The sequence below is a fragment of the Phragmites australis genome, chromosome 2 (genome assembly GCF_958298935.1).
Source record: "Phragmites australis chromosome 2, lpPhrAust1.1, whole genome shotgun sequence".
Classification (NCBI taxonomy): domain Eukaryota; kingdom Viridiplantae; phylum Streptophyta; class Magnoliopsida; order Poales; family Poaceae; genus Phragmites; species Phragmites australis.
This window is the reverse complement of record NC_084922.1, coordinates 48,679,889-48,699,960: the sequence shown is the minus strand read 5'-3', so window position 1 is coordinate 48,699,960 and position 20,072 is coordinate 48,679,889. Positions and strand designations below refer to the sequence as shown.

At 45.2% G+C, this 20,072-nt stretch overlaps 1 protein-coding gene across 2 annotated transcripts; it reads right to left on the bottom strand.

The window, feature by feature from the left end:
* LOC133909463 (leucine-rich repeat receptor protein kinase MSP1-like) lies at positions 1-7,070 on the bottom strand. Of its 2 annotated transcripts, none has more exons than XM_062351900.1 (4): positions 6,827-7,070; positions 5,057-5,161; positions 4,783-4,868; positions 1-4,200 (listed from the first exon to the last, which is right to left on the bottom strand). In XM_062351900.1, the coding sequence occupies exon 4, from the start codon at positions 4,190-4,192 to the stop codon at positions 308-310; it is 3,885 nt and encodes a 1,294-aa protein (XP_062207884.1). In that variant the 5' UTR covers positions 4,193-4,200; positions 4,783-4,868; positions 5,057-5,161; positions 6,827-7,070; the 3' UTR covers positions 1-307. The 2 variants fall into 2 exon arrangements, with proteins under 2 accessions (XP_062207884.1, XP_062207885.1); XM_062351901.1 differs by lacking the exon at positions 6,827-7,070 and adding an exon at positions 5,319-5,823.
* Positions 7,071-20,072: the final 13,002 nt, after the last annotated feature.

Genomic DNA, 20,072 nt, shown 5'->3' with positions numbered 1-20,072 from the left:
TTCTCTGAAGTACTTAAACAAAGGGAAAAAGAAAAATTTCAGTCACTACATCTTCTGAGATTGTAAATCACTCCCTGCCACATGAATACCAGATGAGAAAGTACTTGGGTCCAGATAAAAAGGTTACAACACTAACTACAGCCTGAACATGTGCAAGAATAGTTTCTCTCATTACAGTCACCAGATAGCTGACTCTACAGCTACAAGTACCCTACATTATTACATTAGTAGCAAGAAGAAACTCCGGTCATCTTCCAGTTGCATTGTGGTATCAGACCACTGGTATGCCAAGATGATGCCGCCAGCATTACATGTCCCTGGAGACTGTCACCACCAGGGGTCCACATTCCATTGTGTGAGCCATCGTGAGGCCCTTTACCACCTCCAGCATGGTCGGCCTCTTCCAAGGCTCGTCGGCAGTGCAGTCCCGAGCAATGGCAAGCACACGGGCCATCTGTTCCCGCCACACGCTTGAAACTGGCAAACAAGGATCAAACAGCTCGTTCTCCTTACCATGCGCGATCATCCACCGCACCCAGGCAACGAGGTTTCCACCCCCTTCCCCCTCTTCTTGCCCTGTAGGTAGCCGTCCGGTGAGCAATTCCAGCATGACGACACCGAAGCTGTAGACGTCGCCTTTTGTAGAGGATTTCATTGTCAGGCCGTACTCTGGAGGTATGTAGCCAAGTGTACCAGCAATGTCAGTGCTGACATGGGTCTCGCATGCACTGATTATCCTTGCAAGACCAAAGTCAGACACCCTCGGCTCAAAGTTTTCATCCAATAGAATGTTGCTTGACTTCATGTCCCGGTGGATGATATGGGGCACGAAGCCATGATGCAGGAACGAAAGCCCATGGGCAGAACCGAGACAGATCTTCAGACGGTCTGGCCATCCAAGTGCTTCAACGGCATCAGCCCGGTTCCTCAGCCACATCTCAAGACTCCCATTCTCCATGTACTCGTATATCAGGAACCGTTCATCACCACAAACACAATAGCCAAGTAGCGGAACAAGGTTAGGATGTTTCACCTTTCCAATTGTCTCCATTTCAGCCAGGAATTCACGATCACCTTGGAACTGATGGCCACCATGAAGCCTCTTGATCGCGACTCTCCGACCTTCAGGAAGTGCTGCCCTGTAGACAGTGCCAAAGCCACCATCCCCTATGATGTGCACCTTACTGAAATTCTCGGTGGCTTTCAGAATATCATCTGCGGTGACCCTCAGCAGTGCATGTTCAAATGTTGCAAGATTGATACTCAGAGGTTCCCGAAACTTCTTCCCTAAAAGTTCATCACTTGAGGTTGGCTCAACAGTAGCCTTGGCCTTACTGGCTGGTACAAGAGCCAAGGGCCTGCTTCTCAATAGCTTCCATCTCAGATAAACCACCAGAAGAACTAACACAATGATGACAGAGAGTATAATGACACAAGTCATCGCTGCTCTTAGAACTCGATCAGATGGATGAACTGCCTTACGATAAAAACCTTTTCCAGTACAAATGCCTGCTGTAGCGCAATCTGTCAAGCTGTACATGCCAATGTGATTACCAGAGAAGTTGGCAAATGTGAGGCCAAATAAATTGCAGATACCACAAGGGATGGCACCACTGAAATCGTTGCTTGAGATGTCAAGATAGTTCAATGAAATGAGATCAGAAATTGTAGAAGGCAAACTTCCAGTGACGCTATTGTTGTGGATATCAAGAGAAGACAGCTGTGTCAAGTTTGAAATAGACTCGTCTAGGCTCCCTGAGAAATGGTTACTGCTTGCATTGAAGAACAGCAGTGAGCTGGAGGATTCTTTTTCCTTGGGACAAAAGAATGGGATTTGTCCAGAGAGTCTGTTATTACTCACATCCAGATGAATTAGGTACTTGTTGCATAGTAAAGGCTCGGGTAGATTGCCAGTAAGTACATTACTGGACAAGTCTAGCATTGCAATTTTGGGAAGTATGTGGCCTATCTCAACGGGAATGGAGCCATCTAAGTGGTTATTAGATAGAAAAAGGCCTTGCAGTTGTACCAATGGTGCAGACCAAGGAAGCATCGGGCCAACTAATGCATTAAAAGAAAGATTGATGGTTGTAACATTTGTCAGATCACCAAGCTCCTGGGGTATGGTGCCACTCAGCAAATTGCCTTGCAGATTTAGCACAATAACCATAGCACAATTCTTGATCGCTGTTGGGATATGACCGGTCAATCGATTATATGACAGATCAAGCAAGCCGTGGTGCTGAATAAACTCTGAATCGGGGTGAGCTGCATTCTCAAATCCCACACAGATCTCAGCAGGTATAGCACCAGACAGCTGGTTATGAGACAAACTCAAGCTGTTGAGATATGTCAAGTGAGATATGGCCCTCGGGATGTGGCCAGTCAGATTATTAGAGCTCAGGTCCAGAGTGACAAGGTTTCTGCAGTTGAAGAGCTCTAGCGGGATGTTCCCAGACAGCCTATTGCCTTGTAGAGAGAGGTTTGTCAGATTCCGTAGAGAGCCGACCGACCGTGGGATAGGTCCTTCCAAGTAGTTACTGTCTATCTGCAGCCTCTGCAAACTGGAGAGCCTACCAATGCTTTCAGGTATAGGGCCAGTAAGCTGATTGTAGCTGAGACTGATCTCCAAAATGGTTGATGATTCCCACAATTTTTTAGGCAGCATTCCCGTGAAGTTGTTTTGGGACAATTCCAGTCTTACTAGTGGTAACTCAACCAAGTAATCCGGTATCTTACCATCAAGATGATTGCCTAGCAAATTAAGTTCCGTGAGGTTCTTGCACCCTTTAAATCCCTCCACAATTCTCCCAGTCAGATTGTTATTATGCAGTATGATTGACTGAAGCGAGTTGGAATGACATATCTCGATAGGAATAGAACCAGATAACATGTTGGTTTCCGCAGAGAAACTAACTAGATGTTGCAATGGAAGTACTGGCAGGGGTCCATGAAACATGTTCTGCGCCAGCGATATGGAGCGAAGATTCACCCAATTACGGATCCAATCTGGAATGTGACCAGACAGCTTATTCCCTTCCACAAGAAATGTGGCAATGGCTTCCAAACCTGCAAGTTCTTCAGGTATAGAGCCAGTGAAGGAGTTGAAGGACAGATCAACAAGCATAAGCTTCTTGCAGTTACTAAGTTCCCTCGGTATGTTTCCACTGAGCCCTGCACTCTTTGCAAACAGACGAGTTAGATTTCCCAACTTGCCAACAGATGTTGGGAGTTCAGTATTGAAGCTGTTCTCTGATATATCAAGCTCCTTCAAACTTCTGAGTCCACCAACGGACCAAGGGATGGTGCCTCTGAACTTGCACCCAGGGAGTTCAAGTACTTCCAGCAGCTTCAGTTCACCAATCTCTTCTGGAATGAGTCCACTGAAACCATTCTGTCCCAATATTAGCACTTGCAGATTCTGTAGCTGACCAATCTCCCTAGGTATTGGCCCCACCAAACTATTTGATGAGAGATCAACTGTCAAGAGGTTCACCATTGCAGTTATTCCTGGGAATATTGATCCACTGATATTATTCTGGCTTGCATCAAGGTGCAAGAGCCAAGACAAGTTACCGAAAGCTGCTGGTATTGACCCGTTCAATGCGTTCATGTGAAGGTCCAGAAACTCCAGGTTCTGCAGACTGCCCAGCTCTGGAGGAAGGGCACCAGAGATGGAATTCATGGACACAGACAGCTTCGTGAGCTGCTGAAGCTGCGCGATCGCAGGGCTCAATTGTCCAGACAGGAAATTGTTGTCAAGCACCAATTCCTTCAGCGTCTTCAATTCGTATAATGAAGCAGGCAGGGTCCCTGAAACCTGGTTATTGCTCAAGTCAAGGTACTGGAGATGCTGCAAGCTCCCCCAGACATCTGGAAGTTCACCGGAAAACCCACACCCACTGAAGTTGAGCCGAATAAGAGACTGGAATGACCCAATGCATGATGGGAATGGGGCATAGACTGCCACAGAGGACAAGTCTATGGTCACAACAGTGCGCCCCACACAAGATATACCAGACCAGCTGCATGGGGGAGTTTCTGAATCGAACCAGTTACGGAGGAATCCTTTGCCTTCAGTGACAGACTCCCTTAGAGTGAACAAGCTACTTATGTCGCTATGTTCAGCCAAAGCAGAGAATGGGATGAAGCACATAAGTAGGATCAAAATGCAAAAGCCTTCGGATCCCATTGCCAGTACTTTAATTGTAGCCCACGTGAAGAAAATAGCCAAGTTAGTAGCTGCAAAAGAACCGCACAGCACTGCAATCTAGCATAATTTCATCATGTTTACTGTAATGAGTCCAAAACAATATATCTACATGAGCTGCAGAACAAAAGATGTTCCACACTTCTCCTTAGCTTACAAAAGAAGTAAATTAAAGTGGCAATTAGGTTTCATTTGTTTTGGACCAGACCAGATCCTCAAACTAAATTGCTAGTTTATGTCCAAGAACAGAAGTTTAAAATTTGCCAATGCCTCCAACAGAGCATTAAGATAAACTAAAACCAGAATGTTTTGCTCTTGGTCGTTTTAAGAGAAGAACACCAAGACAAAATTAAAATACTACAAGACTATCAACCATATTATGTGTTTATCTCCTTCTCTGATTTTAGAATTTGAACATTTAATGCCAGAAGTATATATACAAAATGTAAACACTCTTGTAATGCCCGAACTCTCTATATATGCAATGCCAGAACTATGTATACAGATTGGAAAGACGGAAAGACACCTGAATATACTTTTGGGCAAACTGAAATGTAACTGTATGTCAATACCTTTTAATTTTCCAGCTTTCTTCCTTCAAGCAGGGCAGAAGAAAAAGACCGACAACCAAAACTGCAATGTATACTCAATACGCATCCTGGAGGGAAACGCCAATGCCATGTCATTATAGTTGATTACACCCTCTTAAGATAATACAGAGCAAATAGGTATGACAGAGATAAAATAGAGTCATGTCATTCACTGCAGATGTAATAGGTTTTGCCAAAGGCAAACAACAACAACGACTCTACAGACATACAGCTCAAAGGACTTAAAACTGATTACCTTTGGAACCATGACTCCCTTTCTCCTCTTCTCAGAAGTTGCGTCAGTAATGCAGCAGATGAACCATAATCGATCTAAGGTAGTATGCTCTTCCTGAAACACATCCTGAAGAAATCAAAAGGATAGTGCACTCAGCTTCACGTAATCATCAATTCAAGATACAAGAAAAACAAACAAGCAAGACCATGCTACTTCAATCAACATCACAAGGCGCAAGGGGAAAAGCGCGATAGAAGTCTTCACTCTAAGCACTCGCACGTACCAACATCCAGTCAAGAGATTGAAGACGATGCCGGTGGTGGTGTGCCTGGCAACCTGGCTCCCACATTGATATACAGTACTACTATTATCCTAGCCCACAAAAGACACAACACCATCATCTCGCTCCCTCTCTGATCAGCAAGGATAACAGCAGAAGTTACGGAAACCCCTCCCTAAAGCCAAAGAACCAGCGCAGTAAGGCACAAGAAGCCCATGAAACATACAGCCATCACAAGCCCTCAATTGTTTTAGTACACAAAAAAAAGGTTACTACTCCAATCCAACGTGTTACAGCTTTACATCAAATCGGATGAAACAAAACCAGCGGAGCATCATAAAGGCAGGCAGGCAGGTCACCTCCTGCGCAGGAACTAGGAAGTAGTCGCCCACACTCTCCAGGCTCCGGGGCACAAGAAAGCCTACTCCCACACACATCACCTTGCCTGAAACCTCACCTCACCCGCAAGCTCCAACAAGTGGCAACACACACGCAAGCTTCAAGTGAACACAGCGCACTAGTATGGCAGTTACTCCTACGCCGCTGCGGATTAAATGAAGACAAGCACAGTAAAGCAAACCCCACAAGAATCTCTGGAGACTCTGAAGTCTGAACTAAACCCTCAGCAGTCAGCCCCATGCCGACCCCACAAGAACCTCTAAAGCCTCCACCCCCCAGTGGCAGGAAGAAGCCAGCAACAGAATGGGACCAGATCAACGAGAATGATAATTGGGGGGGGGGGGGGTGTGCTATTTGAAACATGAAAGACAGAAAGAGAGGACAGATAATTTTCTGGCTTGATCCCACGAGGATTGCTGTTAATCCCAGTAAATTACTAGCACTAGACGAGAAGCTGCTGAGGATGTTTCTCTCCCTGGGATTTGGGCCATCATTTGGGCGTGATTAGTTTATCGGGCCGTGTGGATGTGCTGACCAACCAAGTACAATTACTGGAACTATTGAATAGTCGCTTTCAATAGCAGCATTCCATTAAACAACAACTAGGACTCCTGCTAGCACGTAGCCCGAGACATCACAGAGGAATTGAAGCCACGGGGAGCGAAATGGGGGCGGGATTTGGAGGAGCAAAAGGAACAGCCTTTTTCCAAGGAAAAATGCAAGCAAACAACCAAAATATTAACTGAGACCCGGAAGAACAGGATCATCAGAAACCAAAGGCTCGAAACAGCGCCCAAATGGTCTGCACCCTTGTTCCGACGCGTTCCCTGGATCAGGCACGACGGCGCAACAGAGGAACACTATTGCAGAATCTCACGCCGTGCCATGCCACCGTCTCGTCATCCCAAGTCCCACCCCCCGCTCCATGGCCGGCCGGACCATGAACCAGTGTACAGAGCACACCAACGAGACCGAACGAAGCGAGGGAACTCGGCAGCGGCACAACGCCACAACCACGAGCGCGGCGGAGGCAGGACAACGCCGCAGAATCTGGAGTTTCTAGGCAGCCAAGCGCTGCCGCTGTGCCCGGCGGGAGGGTGGATCACGCTTACCTGGACGGTGCTCCGCAATGCCGGTCGCCGGCGGAGGTGGGCTCGCCGGTGGTGCCGTGCTTCTGTGGGGGAGTGGCTTGCGCGGGCACGAGGGAGGCGTGAGCAGCGAGCGGGGGAGTTCACGAACTGGGGTGGGGTGCGCGAGGCGACGAGGGAAGGGAGGCGGTGTTGGGCAGGAACGGCCGAAAGCGTGGTGTGTTTCGTCGTCTCGCTGGACTCGCTGTTGCCTTTTTGCGGCTTCGGCTTCTACTAATCGATGAGGTCGTTTTTGTGTTTATCGCCTTCCATTCCGGAGATAGCACGGGCATAGGCTTCCTCCGTTTTGTTGCCTACCACTCTTCCGTTTCCACTATTTGGCCGCGTATGTTCATATTTACATCGTGGGCAAGTCAAAATTGTAACTACTGTAATTTTTTTTTAAAAAAATGAGGCCAGGAAGTGCATGAGCATACTGATTAAGAAGGGAGTGCGACGCCACGGGCTTGAGCACGGGTCACCACTATTAACTGGTGAGCTTGGTTGCATAGGGCTGATGGTTCACCCCATGGGTTGGTCGTGTCCCATGGATATATATAATATTACGAGCAAGCATATTTTATTCTTCGTATTTATTATTTTAGTTTAATTTGATGAATATAATTAATATCTTTAGATTACTCTAACGGATGTAAATATACGTCTTTAATTTGGCACGGAAGAGAAACTCTTATCCGACGGATGCAAGCTGCATCTGCTCTTACAGGCGGGTTCACTTATCAATATCACGAAATAATTTTAACTTAATCAACTAATTACGATCTTAACTCTTGTATCCGCTGATACGAACTTAATTCAATCAACCAAACAAAATCTCAAATCAACATGTTAAAACAAATACAAACAATTAAATATTATTTTTTTAGTAAATATAATTCCATCTAACTTGTATATATAATCTATACGAACCAGATCTGAACATACAACCAATCCCATACTGATTTAATGTGAAATCATGGCATTGTGTTACAACTTTCTCTATTAGTAACCAGTTCGCATACTGATTTAATGTGGAGTTAATGAACCGAAGACGAGCGCCGATGCGCGGCACGGGGAGGAGAGGACCGAACTGTCCATGATCCGTCCGATGGACAGATGGATGGATGAGATCCTGTACCGGCGCTGTGCTGTGCGGTGCCGCACGGCTACTGGCCAGGTCGGGTCAGCTCTCGACCCGGACTGCTCGGTCTGGCTTCGTACCGTTTTGTTCAGAGGCTGTGGTGCTAGAGGTGCCTGGTCCAATACGTACAAAGTAGAACGGTTGGTCCACATGGTAGCACGGACTCGATCGATCTCATGATGGCGCGGACCACGGATGGTCGCACAATCATACGGCTTGGAGCACCTTTGATCTCTTTGACTGCGGCTGGACTTGATCATCAGTAGCTGCCAGTGGCCATTCTCTTTCTTGCGCATGATGGTAAAAAAGGTTGCTACTGACGTGTGGCTAGATCCATACGTTAGTGATCCATGGAGCACCTGATTATTCTTCCGTCTTTATTGTCCCTTAATCTAAGGCAAGAATTCTTCGAAAACCTCACAAGAAAAAATTGACTCTCAGTGAGATATTCGAAATTTGTCACGTTCGAAACCAGAATCAGCTGAATGATATTTTTTCTCCTGTGGAGCCACGTTGTCGTGGGTTCTCTTTTTTCTTTTTCCTTTTTTGCGGAAGGGGCTGGAAGCCCTAAAATATATTGAGGTAAACAGTACTTCCACCCTTGGTCTTACAGAAAAATAAAAATATAGCAAGTACACTACATATACTTCTCCACAATTAGCAAAGAGGACCCTAGAAACAAATAAATTACAAAACAAAGAATATAGGTCTTCTTTGTCACTGCCGACTGCCTCGATCGTCCGCCGAAGCACCAAGCTTGAGCTTGACGGAGACAAACGCCGAGGGCTGGCCCCGTGCTCGACTCGCTCGACTCAGCCGGACGTGCTGTGCCGATGCGAGTCTGCTACCTCCGGCTGCGACGGAAAATGCCCATGGAGTTGGGACTTGGGAGCGGCCTGCTGTGGATGGGATCGGAGTAGTTGGGCGTGTACAACCACGAGGCTGAGGGGCCTTTTCGTGCTGGCCGGTCAGGGATGCCGATGCGATATATGGCAGAGAGATTAGAGTCTTCTACTTTATGGCGAAAAGCTGCTGCTCCCCACAGTAGACTCCAGGTACGGCCGGCCTGCGGTGCAGCTGTGCAGGAGATGGACCGGGAACTCCTCGCGCGGAGAGAGAATCAGAGAAACAGATGGAGGTTCTCTTCTCCTCTCTTTTCTGGCTTGTGGCATGTTGAGTCGCTCAGGTCGTACCTCACTCTGCGCGGTGGGGGCCATCTATTAGACGCGGATTCTTTTTGCGATTTAAAATCTCTTTTGTGAAGAGATTTTTATTTTTTAAACCTTCTAACAATTTTTCCTTAGGATTCTCTTTACAAGAAATTTTTAAGGTCATTGTCTCCGTGACGAGATTATCTTCTTTTCTTTTAAATTTTTTTTTTAAACGGTTCAAAATAAAAAAATAAAAAGAATCAAAACAGAAAGAGAATCAAAAATAGGTCACGAGAAAGGAACAGAGGGCAAGCATGCCATGACATCGAAGCGAATCTGGCTCGTGTTGCTTGTTCTAGTACGTCCGCTCGTGTCTAGTGCAGTGCCCAGGCCTGACATTATACTACTGTGCTTACTGCGTACGTACGTACGTGCCAGACTGCGAGTTCATGTGCTCGGTTAGTTCCACGGTATCTGCTGAAATTAAACCGGACAACATGTCGCTGTAGTACTATTAATACGAAGGTCGAGGGGTGGTAGCAGTAGCTCCAGAAGTACGTATATTATTTTACCATAGTTTCGGCCCAAATTGGAACGTTGGATGTTTGAATGAGCCCATACACACCGAACAGGCCGTGCATAGCAGACACGCAAATACACACGCAATACCATTCCACTCTTGGTTTTGGACTACAACACAGAGATGCCTGGTCCTGGAGCATATCGCAACCCGCCGCGTAAAGAACTTGTGCATCCAGCCATGAAACATACAGCCATCACAAGCCCTCAATTGTTTCAGTACACGAAAAAAAGGTTACTACTCCAGTCCAACGTGCTACAGCTTTACATCAAATCAGATGAAACAAAACCGGCCGAGCATCATAAAGGCAGGCAGACAGGCCACCTCCAGGCTCCGGGGCACAAGAAAGCCAACTCCCACACACATCACCTTGCCTGAAACCTCACCTCACCAGCAAGCTCCAACAAGTGGCAACACACACGCAAGCTTCAACTGAACACAGCGCACTAGTATGGCAGTTACTCCTACGCCGCTGCGGATTAAATGAAGACAAGCACAGCAAAGCAAACCCCACAAGAATCTCTGGAGACTCTGAAGTCTGAACTGAACCCTCAGCAGTCAGCCCCATGCCAACCCCACAAGAACCTCTGAAGCCTCCACCCCCCACTGGCAGGAAGAAGCCAGCAACAGAATGGGATCAGACCAACAGAGAATGGTAATTGCGCCAAAGGCTACAGATCTCCCGGGGGGGGGGGGTGCTATTTGAAACATGCAAGAGAGGACAAAGAATTTTCTGGCTTCATCCCACGAGGATTGCTGTTAATCCCAGTAAATTATGACCTGTGCTTAGAGAGATGGAGGCAGTACTAGCACCAGAGGAGAAGCTGCTGAGGATGTTTCTCTCCCTGGGATTTGGGCCACCATTTGGGCGTGGTTAGTTTATCGGGCCGTGTGGATGTGCTGACCAACCAAGTACAATTACTGACCTATTGCATAGTCGCATTCAATGGCAGCATTCCATTAAACAACAACTACAGTATAGCTGCAGTACTCTACTGGCACGTAGCCCGAGACAGCACGAAGGAATTGAAGCCACGAGGAAAAGAAATGCAAACAAGAAAATAGGGCTGGAAACGCCATCGGCTCGGCTTTTGGAAGCTGGGTGAAGCGTAGGTTCGGCTAGGTTTATGAACCGAGTTAAAATGTTGACTCAGTTCGGTTGCTGGTTTGAATCGGCTCGCGAGCGTTTCAGACTATTAGATATTAATATAGGATAAAAGTTTGAAAATACCTCACATGTAAATAGGGAACACTATAACAATAACTATTAAATTTATTTATATACATTTATGCATGAGTCATAAAACACAGTTCAAGTTTACACCAGGTAAGTCTCAAACTTGCTGCAACTTTGCAGTCTTTATCATCACGCCGCCCAGCTATATGCCTATATAGCTCTGTATTGCATCTATCATGAGGCCTAGCTATGAATAAGCAGGACAGCAAATCAATGGAGCAAAAAATATACACACATGCAAAGTCTACAACTAAACAAACTGATGCTAGAGTGCTAAACTACTGGACCAGACATACCAACAGTCCATGGCTCGGTTCGGCTCACGAGCGGCTCGCAAGCTAACTCGGCTCGGCTCGGTCCACAAAAGCGAGACAATGGTGTGGCTCGGGGCTCGACTCGTTTGGGTAACGAACCGAGCCGAGCCTGCACGAGCCCGAGCTAGCTCGTGAGCCGTGAGCTTTTTGTCCAACCCTACAAGCAAACAAACAAAATATTAACCGAGACGGGGAAGAAGAGAATCGTCGAAAACAAAGGCTTGTTCCTAGTTCCTACGCATTCCCCGGATCAGGCACGATAGCTCGACAGACGACTACTATTGCCGAATTTTCACGCCGTGCCATGGCCATGCCACCGTCTCGTCTTGCCACCCCACGCTCCATGTCTGGCCGGACCGTGAACCAGTGTACAGAACACACCAACGAGACCGAAAGAGGCGAGGGAACTCAGCAGCAGCACAACGCCACAACCACGAAGCACGGCGAAGGCAAGGCAGCGCCGCAAAATCTCGAGTTCTAGACAGCCAAGCGCTACTGCTGCTGTACCGGGCGGGAGGGTGGATCACGCTTACCTGGCCGGTGCCTCGCAATGCCGGTCGCCGGCGATCAGGGCGGAGGCGTCGTCGGTGGTGCCGTGCTCCTGTGGGGAGTGGCTTGTGCGGGCAAGAGGGAGGGCAGCGAGTGGGTGAGGAGTTCACGAACTGGGGGGTGGCGTGCGCGAGGCGACAAGGGAAGGGAGGCGGTGTTGGGGAGGAAAGACCAAAAGGGTGGTGGGTTTCCTGAGGACTCGCTGTTGCCTTTTTGCGGCTTTGGCTTCGATTTCTACTAGGGGCAACTCTACAGCGAGCGCGAGGGGGAGGGGAAGAGGGAGAGGGGGGCGGCGGCCACCTCACTGGCCACCGATGCTTGCTCGCCGCTCGGCCCCCACCCCGCCGTAGTTCGTCGTTGTTGAGTCATCCTCCCGTCGCTCGCTCTAATCTGTTGTCCCCCACCGTTCGCTGGAGACCGTGCCAACGCACGCGCGCTCGTTAAAAATTTCGCTTTTTGTTGCCTACCAGTCTTCCGCTTTTCACTGTTTGACCGTGTATGTTCATTTTTCTTTCGAGTCATATTAGAGCCCTCGCTTCTCGCTCTATGTCAGATTTTAGAATTATAAGATATAAAAAATAGTTTAAATTACTATTTTTATTTAAAATAGTAACAATTGTCTCTTAAAATACTCTTAGTATTTCTATACTCTAATTATAAATTTTTAAAAATTAGAGTTATGTCAAACTGGCTCTTAGAGTATCTCCAACAGACTAGCCAAATTTTACCTTCTATATCTTTATTTGGCTATCTACTATAAAAGATTCTATGTTTATATTTTTGTACACTCCAGCAGACTAGCTAAATCTCACTCTACATATCCTATTTACCTATATTTTATTCATAACAGCTAGTTTTTCAAACAACTATTTTTTTACAATAGCTAAGTTTTCGTAACGGTTGTTTCTTGCAATGCATGTAGACATATGGTAAAGGAATTTACAATACATGTGCTTGTAGGATAATTTTTTTTATCAAAGTGTAACCACAATTATGATCCTGTCACAGGCATAGTAACCGGAGTTAGATTTTGCCACAGACATAATAACCAGAGTTACGATCCCGTAACACGCATGGTAACTGAAATTACGATCCCACCACAAAAGCAGTCAGATTTAGGAAAATTTTCATTTAAACTTTGTAAGAGATTTTTAGTTAAAACTAGTTAAAACGAGTTCTCTTTTATTCATTCTATGAGAAAAAAATCAGTGTGATTTTAGAAGCTCTATAAAATCATTTTTTAAATTTATAAAAAATAAGAAAAAAAATAGAGTTTTGAAGAAAAAACTAGCTAGCTTCTCTCGGCTCTCTACAGGAGTCATAAAGGAATTTGGTGAGCGTGGAGGCGATAGCTAAGTTTGATCAGCCAACGGAGCCGACTCTACAGGGATGACCAGTTGTTTGGCTCTGTACTGGAGCCGTGCTTTTTTATCTTCTAACCAATTTTAGCGATGGCACGCCGAATAGCTTTTCGGTTCAAGATGCTCTTACATCGTGGGCAAGTCAAAAAGGTTAACTACTGTAATTATTCCACTACGTACGGATTCTGATTTAATCATCAACAGGGAAGTGCAACGCCACGGGTTCAAGACCGGACGGGTGGTGTTCTCGGTGGCAGCACCTACCAACCGAGTAATATGAAGTGCATGGTACTGTGTTACTATTTTCTCTACTTTTTTATTCTATGTTTTAAATTTGTGCACACCTATTAAGCAAAAGCAAAAGGATGAGTAGATGACTCTTTGTATGCCCGTACTAAGATCGTATCTCCAGCGATCGTTAACCAAGAAACAAGAGCGTGTCTTCTAACTGTAACACGCGTTTATTTTACATGCGATACTATTGAGGAAGTGGAGGCAGGTCTCTTCTCGAATTCCAGTCAACAAGAGCAAAATTGAACATGTAAGCATTGAAGAGAAACGGACATAGTTACTTGTCCCAAACTAAACGCACGGCTGTTGAATTCCAGTCAAATAAACGAGGACAAATTGAACAGGTAAGTATATATATAAGAAACTAAATTAAAATATATCTTGATTTATTTATAATGACTGATTAATAAAATTGTAGATTTGATTTGTTGATTTATGAGGTTGCAAAAGTATGTATATGCACTACTATTTTGATTATGATTGATCAAAGTTACAAAGAAAAATAAGTTAACATGTTTATCTCTAAGTCTAGAAAAAAATATACATACTGGATGATTTGATGCTCTGAAAGTTAAACATGTCAGATGATCTGGCATTTTAATGGACTACACACCAAAGTATTTCAAAACAGAAATAAAACTTGAAGGACACGTTGGATGGTTTGATGTTAGGCGAAGTAAACACCGGAATATTTTTGCAAAGATGTTGCAAATTGGTTTTAACAAACTTAAACACACGGATGATTCAATGATAAATATAAATATATGTTACACTGTTACTTGCAAAGAGGATTCTGCTGAGTTACCGGGGACATGAATGAACTGAAGACGAGCGCCATGCGCGGCACGGGGGAGGAGGGCCGGGCGAGCACGCGAAAGGACCGAACGGTCCATGATCCGTCGGACGGACAGATGGACGGGATCGTATACCGGCGCTGTGCTGTGCTGCACGGTTAGTGTCCAGGTCGGGTCAGCTCAGAGGTGTGTGGTCAAATACAAAGATTTTCGTATTATTAGATTTATTGTAAAATATATTTTATTAGTATAAGTATATTTTTGAATATTTAAATATTTTTAAAAAATACATAGTTAACATTACTATAATAAATTATTGGTGATAAGTAATCATAGTAGCAGCACGGACTCGATCCATCTCATGATGTCACGGATCACGGCTTGGGGAACCTTTTGATCTCTTTGACTGAGACTGGATTTTTTTTAACACAACTGGACTTACTTGATCGTCAGTCGTCCTCTTTCTTTCTTGCGCATGATGAATTGATGATAAAAAATTGCTACGGACGGAGCATCAAGCTTTACAAATTTGTTTGAGATCTGAAATCCGGGATCCAACGATTTTTCAAATTTTGTGAATATTGAAAAATTCAGTCAAAATTCGGCAAGAAATTCGATAAAATTCACTTGATCAAATTTATAAATTGGAGACAAAATTCATGCAAATTGACCATTTGGTACCCGACTGAACTCTACCAAAATCCAACCGTATTTCCCCCATTTTATTTATGATAAAAAAACTGCTCGAATTCGATCGAAAATTGTTCGGTTTTATCGAATTTTAGTAAAATTCAAGAAAAATCTTAAAATAGTTCAATCTTATAAAATCGATAATTAATTCATCTGAGATTCAAATCTAGTGAAATAAGTTTTGTTGGTTTATTGTAACATAATCTACATGATAAAAATATTTATACTCATGAAAAAGTTGTATATTTTATATGAGAAAATATACTTGCTAAACCTAATTAAATGCACAGTTAATTGTTTGCTAGTCCAAAATCATGAAACTAATTTTTTTAGTCTTCTTACATTATCTTATGTCTTTGAAAAATTCATTAACTCATAAAATAGTTATTGTAACATGCAAGATTTAGTAAATATGTTGCAACTAGATTAATTCATAACTAACTCATCACACCTTCAAAATTAGTGAAACCACTTTATTAGTCATTACTATGCTTTATATAGAAAAAGTAATGGTATACATGAAAATTTAATTATAGTGTTGCTTTTAACATGTTCACTTTATGCTTGTGAACTTTGTAAAAATCATGAATTAATTTCTTCATAGAGTGTACCTCAAGAGTAACAGTGGTATATCTAAGTAGTGGGACCTTTCTTTTTAGGCCCACCTGTCATTGGTATATGCATGGAGCTTTTTTGTTCTGATTTTTTTAAATTTTGTTTCTACGAGGCTACAACACTCTAATTCCTGTGTTTCTATTTCTGCGTTTCAATCCTATTTCTATGTTTTTTCTCTGTTTTACCACTACCTCCATGTGTCATTCCTGTATTTTCTTCTGTTCCTTTATTTTCTATTCCTCTGTTCCAAACACGTTTGGGGGCAGGAATTCTACGGAAACCTCGCAAGAAACTATTGACTTTCCGTCCTTGAAATATACTCCATTCGAAACTTGTCACGTTTGAAATCAGAATCAGCTGGATAATAATGTTTCTCCTGTCCAGCCACATTGTTGTGGGTTCTCGATCGACCGTAACTTGAATGTCTTGCTAGTTGCTACCGCTGCTAACCATTACATTAACTAGGGCGGCGTGGAGGTGGAGGAGGAGATGGAGATGAAACGCAGAGGACGAGGAATACGGGGGAGTGATGGCACGAGGTGGCGCCTCCCCTGCCGAGCCCTGTCTACTACAACTTTGCGTGCTCCTCTCCACTTCACGCTTAGGTGCAGTGCTTGACCCATCCATCTCGCCACGACACGCGGTAGGCAGGGTGCATTGGATTTGGCCGTGTCCGCTTGGCGCAGCGGCAGAGCATGGCCATTGCCCGCCCATGAACGCAACGCGTGCAGGATCGAACTGGGTTCACGATCCCACGGACGGACGCACGCAAACGGAAAGCACGGCACGTCTCACGGGTTGGCCCTTGCATTTCCCGTCGGCGTGGTAGTGTTACATGTCCAGGACTGTGGCCCGTGCTCGACTCAAACCGGACGGACAGACAGAGCCATGCTGTGCCTGTGCCGCGGCGAGTCTGCTGCCTCCGGCTGCGGCGGCATGGAGATGGAGTCGGGAGCGGCCTGCTGTGTGCAGTACTGCAGTGTGTGCTGTGGATCGGATCGGAGTGGTTGGGCGTGTGCCGTTTCGTACTGGCCGGGAAGGGTCAGCCCGTCAGGGATGCCGATGCGATGTATGGCGGAGGGATTAGAGTTTTCTACTACTTTATGGCGAAAAAGCTACTGCCCCACACTAGACTCCAGGGTACGGTCAGCCTGCACTGCAGGTCTGCAGCTGGGCAGGCTCTCCTCGCGCAGAGAGAGATTATCTTCTCCTCTCTGGCTTGTGGCATGTTGCATCGCGTGGGGCCCGTCTGTAACCGCGATCACGGGAAAGGAACGCAGGGCAAGCGGCGGTGCCATGCCATGTTGACCAGATCGAGTCGAATCTGGCCCGTGCTGCTTGTTCTACCACGTCCGCTCGTGTCCAGTGCAGCGTCCAGGCCTGAGACCACGACTGTGCCTACTGCGTACGTGCCAGACTGCGAGTTCATGCTCGATCGGTTAGGGCATCTTCAACATTTAGATATAGTTCTAGCTCTTATATTAAAGATTATATTTTTTAAAATTTATATAAATTTCATTGTTCACAATTCTTCACTTGTAATAGCAATCTCTTCTTTGTGAGATATAAAAAATTGTGAACGACATGACACGTATAATTTTTTAAAATGTGACCTCTCATCTCAAAGCTAATGTTGTCTTTAACCGTTGAAGATGCCTTCAGTTCCACAGTATCCGCTGTAGCTAAATCGGAAAACATGTCGTTGAGTCTGGTTATTTAATTTGTTGATAGGGTACAAGAGACGTACGCTACCCACACACACTGTGGGTTCATACACACCGTAGGATAGATTTAGAAGACTAGAGACCTCTGGTGCGCATTTAACACCGTACCAGCCTTAAGCCTCGAACACGGGCACGCTCGGTCGCACACCAGCCACTTTGCCACCTAGCTAACGTTGGGTCTCTCTGATTATTTAATTATGACGGCATATTGCCCTTTGGGCCAACAGTACGAAACAAGCGTGTACCACACCACATCCGCTCAATCTTAGCCCACGGACGACACAAGTTTCAACCACCGAGCCGGTCCTGAGCCGCATCGGCCCGTCCTCCTCCGGGCTGCGACGAAACGCCCAGTTTGCAGGTCAAAAAGCCTCGCATCACAGCCCACGAGGATCCGGCGGCCCCAACAACTCACGCAGCCCCGTCTACGCCACCACATGGAATAATGTCTTCTTGGCTGGAGTTGACAGAGTTCGAGCAAGGCGGAACAAAACTGACCTCTCCTCACGAGAGGAATGTGTGTCATGGTCGTCATGGATTAGCATGTACGGTGTGTTATTTATTGGCTATATCCCTACTACTAGAATTTTGCGTTATATGGTCTATAATTTTTTAGCGTCGTGTCTCTCATTAGTTTTTTTAGATAATGGAATTCGTGTGTGTCTCCTGATCTCTAAGCCCGCGCGCGGCGCTCGCATCAACGCCTGACCTGACCGCTCGTAGGGCGGCCTCGACAGCGTGTCTAGACTCTAGAGCAACTCTGTAGCGAAGCCATCGCTTCAAATGCCACCTAGCTCAAACGGTCTGCATGTCGTCTTCCCCGATTGTATCCTTGCGGTTTCTTCGTCTTCTCCATGCTCAATCCATGGTGCTCGAGTTTGCAAGCGCTCGACCCTCTGCCTTGACTGCGAACCACGAAAATAGCGGTCTTCCCCGACTCCTGGTATGTCAAGATCGAGCAACGAGCCAATGACAAAGGTTGCACTTGCACAGGTGGACTCAAGCGTCGTCGTTGGATGCATTGAAGAGCTATAGCGTTGCACTGGCATGCGATGGACAACATTCTATTCCAAACCTCGGGTGCTTCCATCCTGACAGCGCTCAATGTTGGCGGCGGACCTCACGAATTGGGTGGTTGTGTTTCGCGCGTAGTTGCCCAGCGCGAACGACGTAATGGACAGCCCCAAACAGAGTCTCCGTACGTTTGGCATTCGGCGCCTGGTCGTGGAAGAACTCCATCTGCCCGATGAACGTGCCACACCCCGGACGCGCCCACCACCAGGTGCTGCGGCCCATGCCAGAATATCGGCAGCGGCAAGTACATGCTGTGCTGCGCCCGTGCTGGTGTCGCCAAAATACTGGCCGTCCCTGCCCCGAGCATGGCGACGGTGGGGACGACGAGCCCCACCGCCCATTCGCGACAGCTGCGCGATCCCGCGCTCGTGGCCCGTGACGCGACGCGCGAGCGGGACGACGGCGCGGTTGTAGAGCGGCACCCAGAGCATGATGCTGAGGGTGTCGACGGAGACGTAGGGCACGGCGGCTGGGACGACCCTGAAGCTGCTGACGCGGGGTTAAAGTACTGGTTTAACTAATTGATCCATTTGATTTTTCCATGTTAAAGTGACCATCATTTTCCACGGGACAACACAAGTTGCAAATTGGTATAAAAAAAAGTTCATAATAGATATTTTTGCATTGTTATTTTATTTTCCTTGAACTCCTTAACATATATTATATATATCATACCATGTGTTATACGGCGATGCAATACCTATATTGACCAGAACTATTTCACTAGATAAACAATACACATATTTAAAGATTACTGACTCTTTTTAACGATAAATATGCCAGTTATTGTTTATAGCTAAAGTACGTTGTGCTTCGCTATAACTGTTGCTACCTAACAGAAAATATGCTGCTGACCACTATTCTTACAATATATTCAAATACATGTACCTTTACTTCAATATGATCTAGATATATGTTATGTGTGTACTGAAGTTTACAGTTCAGAATTTGTGATTAATTTAGTAGTTGATAGATGTTATGTGTGTATGGATATCAAGAACAAGACCTAGAGTCATCTGATCCAAAAACATAATCAGGTTATAAATTTCTTCTCGCTACGTTGTTTCATTCCCTATTTCTAATCCTGTAAAACAAATGAATCATCTTATGCACTTAAACTCAATATACTTTATAGTAAAAGACCTGGTGCAAGGAAACAACTATTTAAAGACCAAACTTTTCCCAAATGAACTTTTGATGCAGTAAGATCTTTACCAATGAATATACACATGCATTTTTTTTTCAGATTCCTCCAAATACAAAAAAAAGAAAAGAACAAATGCTAACTATTGCCCTCTTGCATCTTTTTTAAGATCTCAAGTATTGCCGTCAATTACCAGCGCCAGTTGTTTATCTAAGTCTTAGTTTTCATGTACTCCAAGCTCACAAATATATAAAAATAGTATTTTGCTAAACAAATTGTACTACCAAAAACCAACTACTATGTAGCATACTACTATATACAGTTACTATGTATTTCGCCTTCTAAACTATAGAATTCAATTCCAAAAGTACTGTTAAGTAGACTACTAACACATCTATCAAATTATACCCTCACATATTATCTTATTAATATCTCTATACCATCTTTACAACTCTTATCTAATAAATATTTCATATCTATTTGTTACTGTGATACCTCCGACACATATATTCGAGACAGGGTAACATTACTATTGTAGCCCCCCGCCTTCGCAGGCCCGCGTCGTG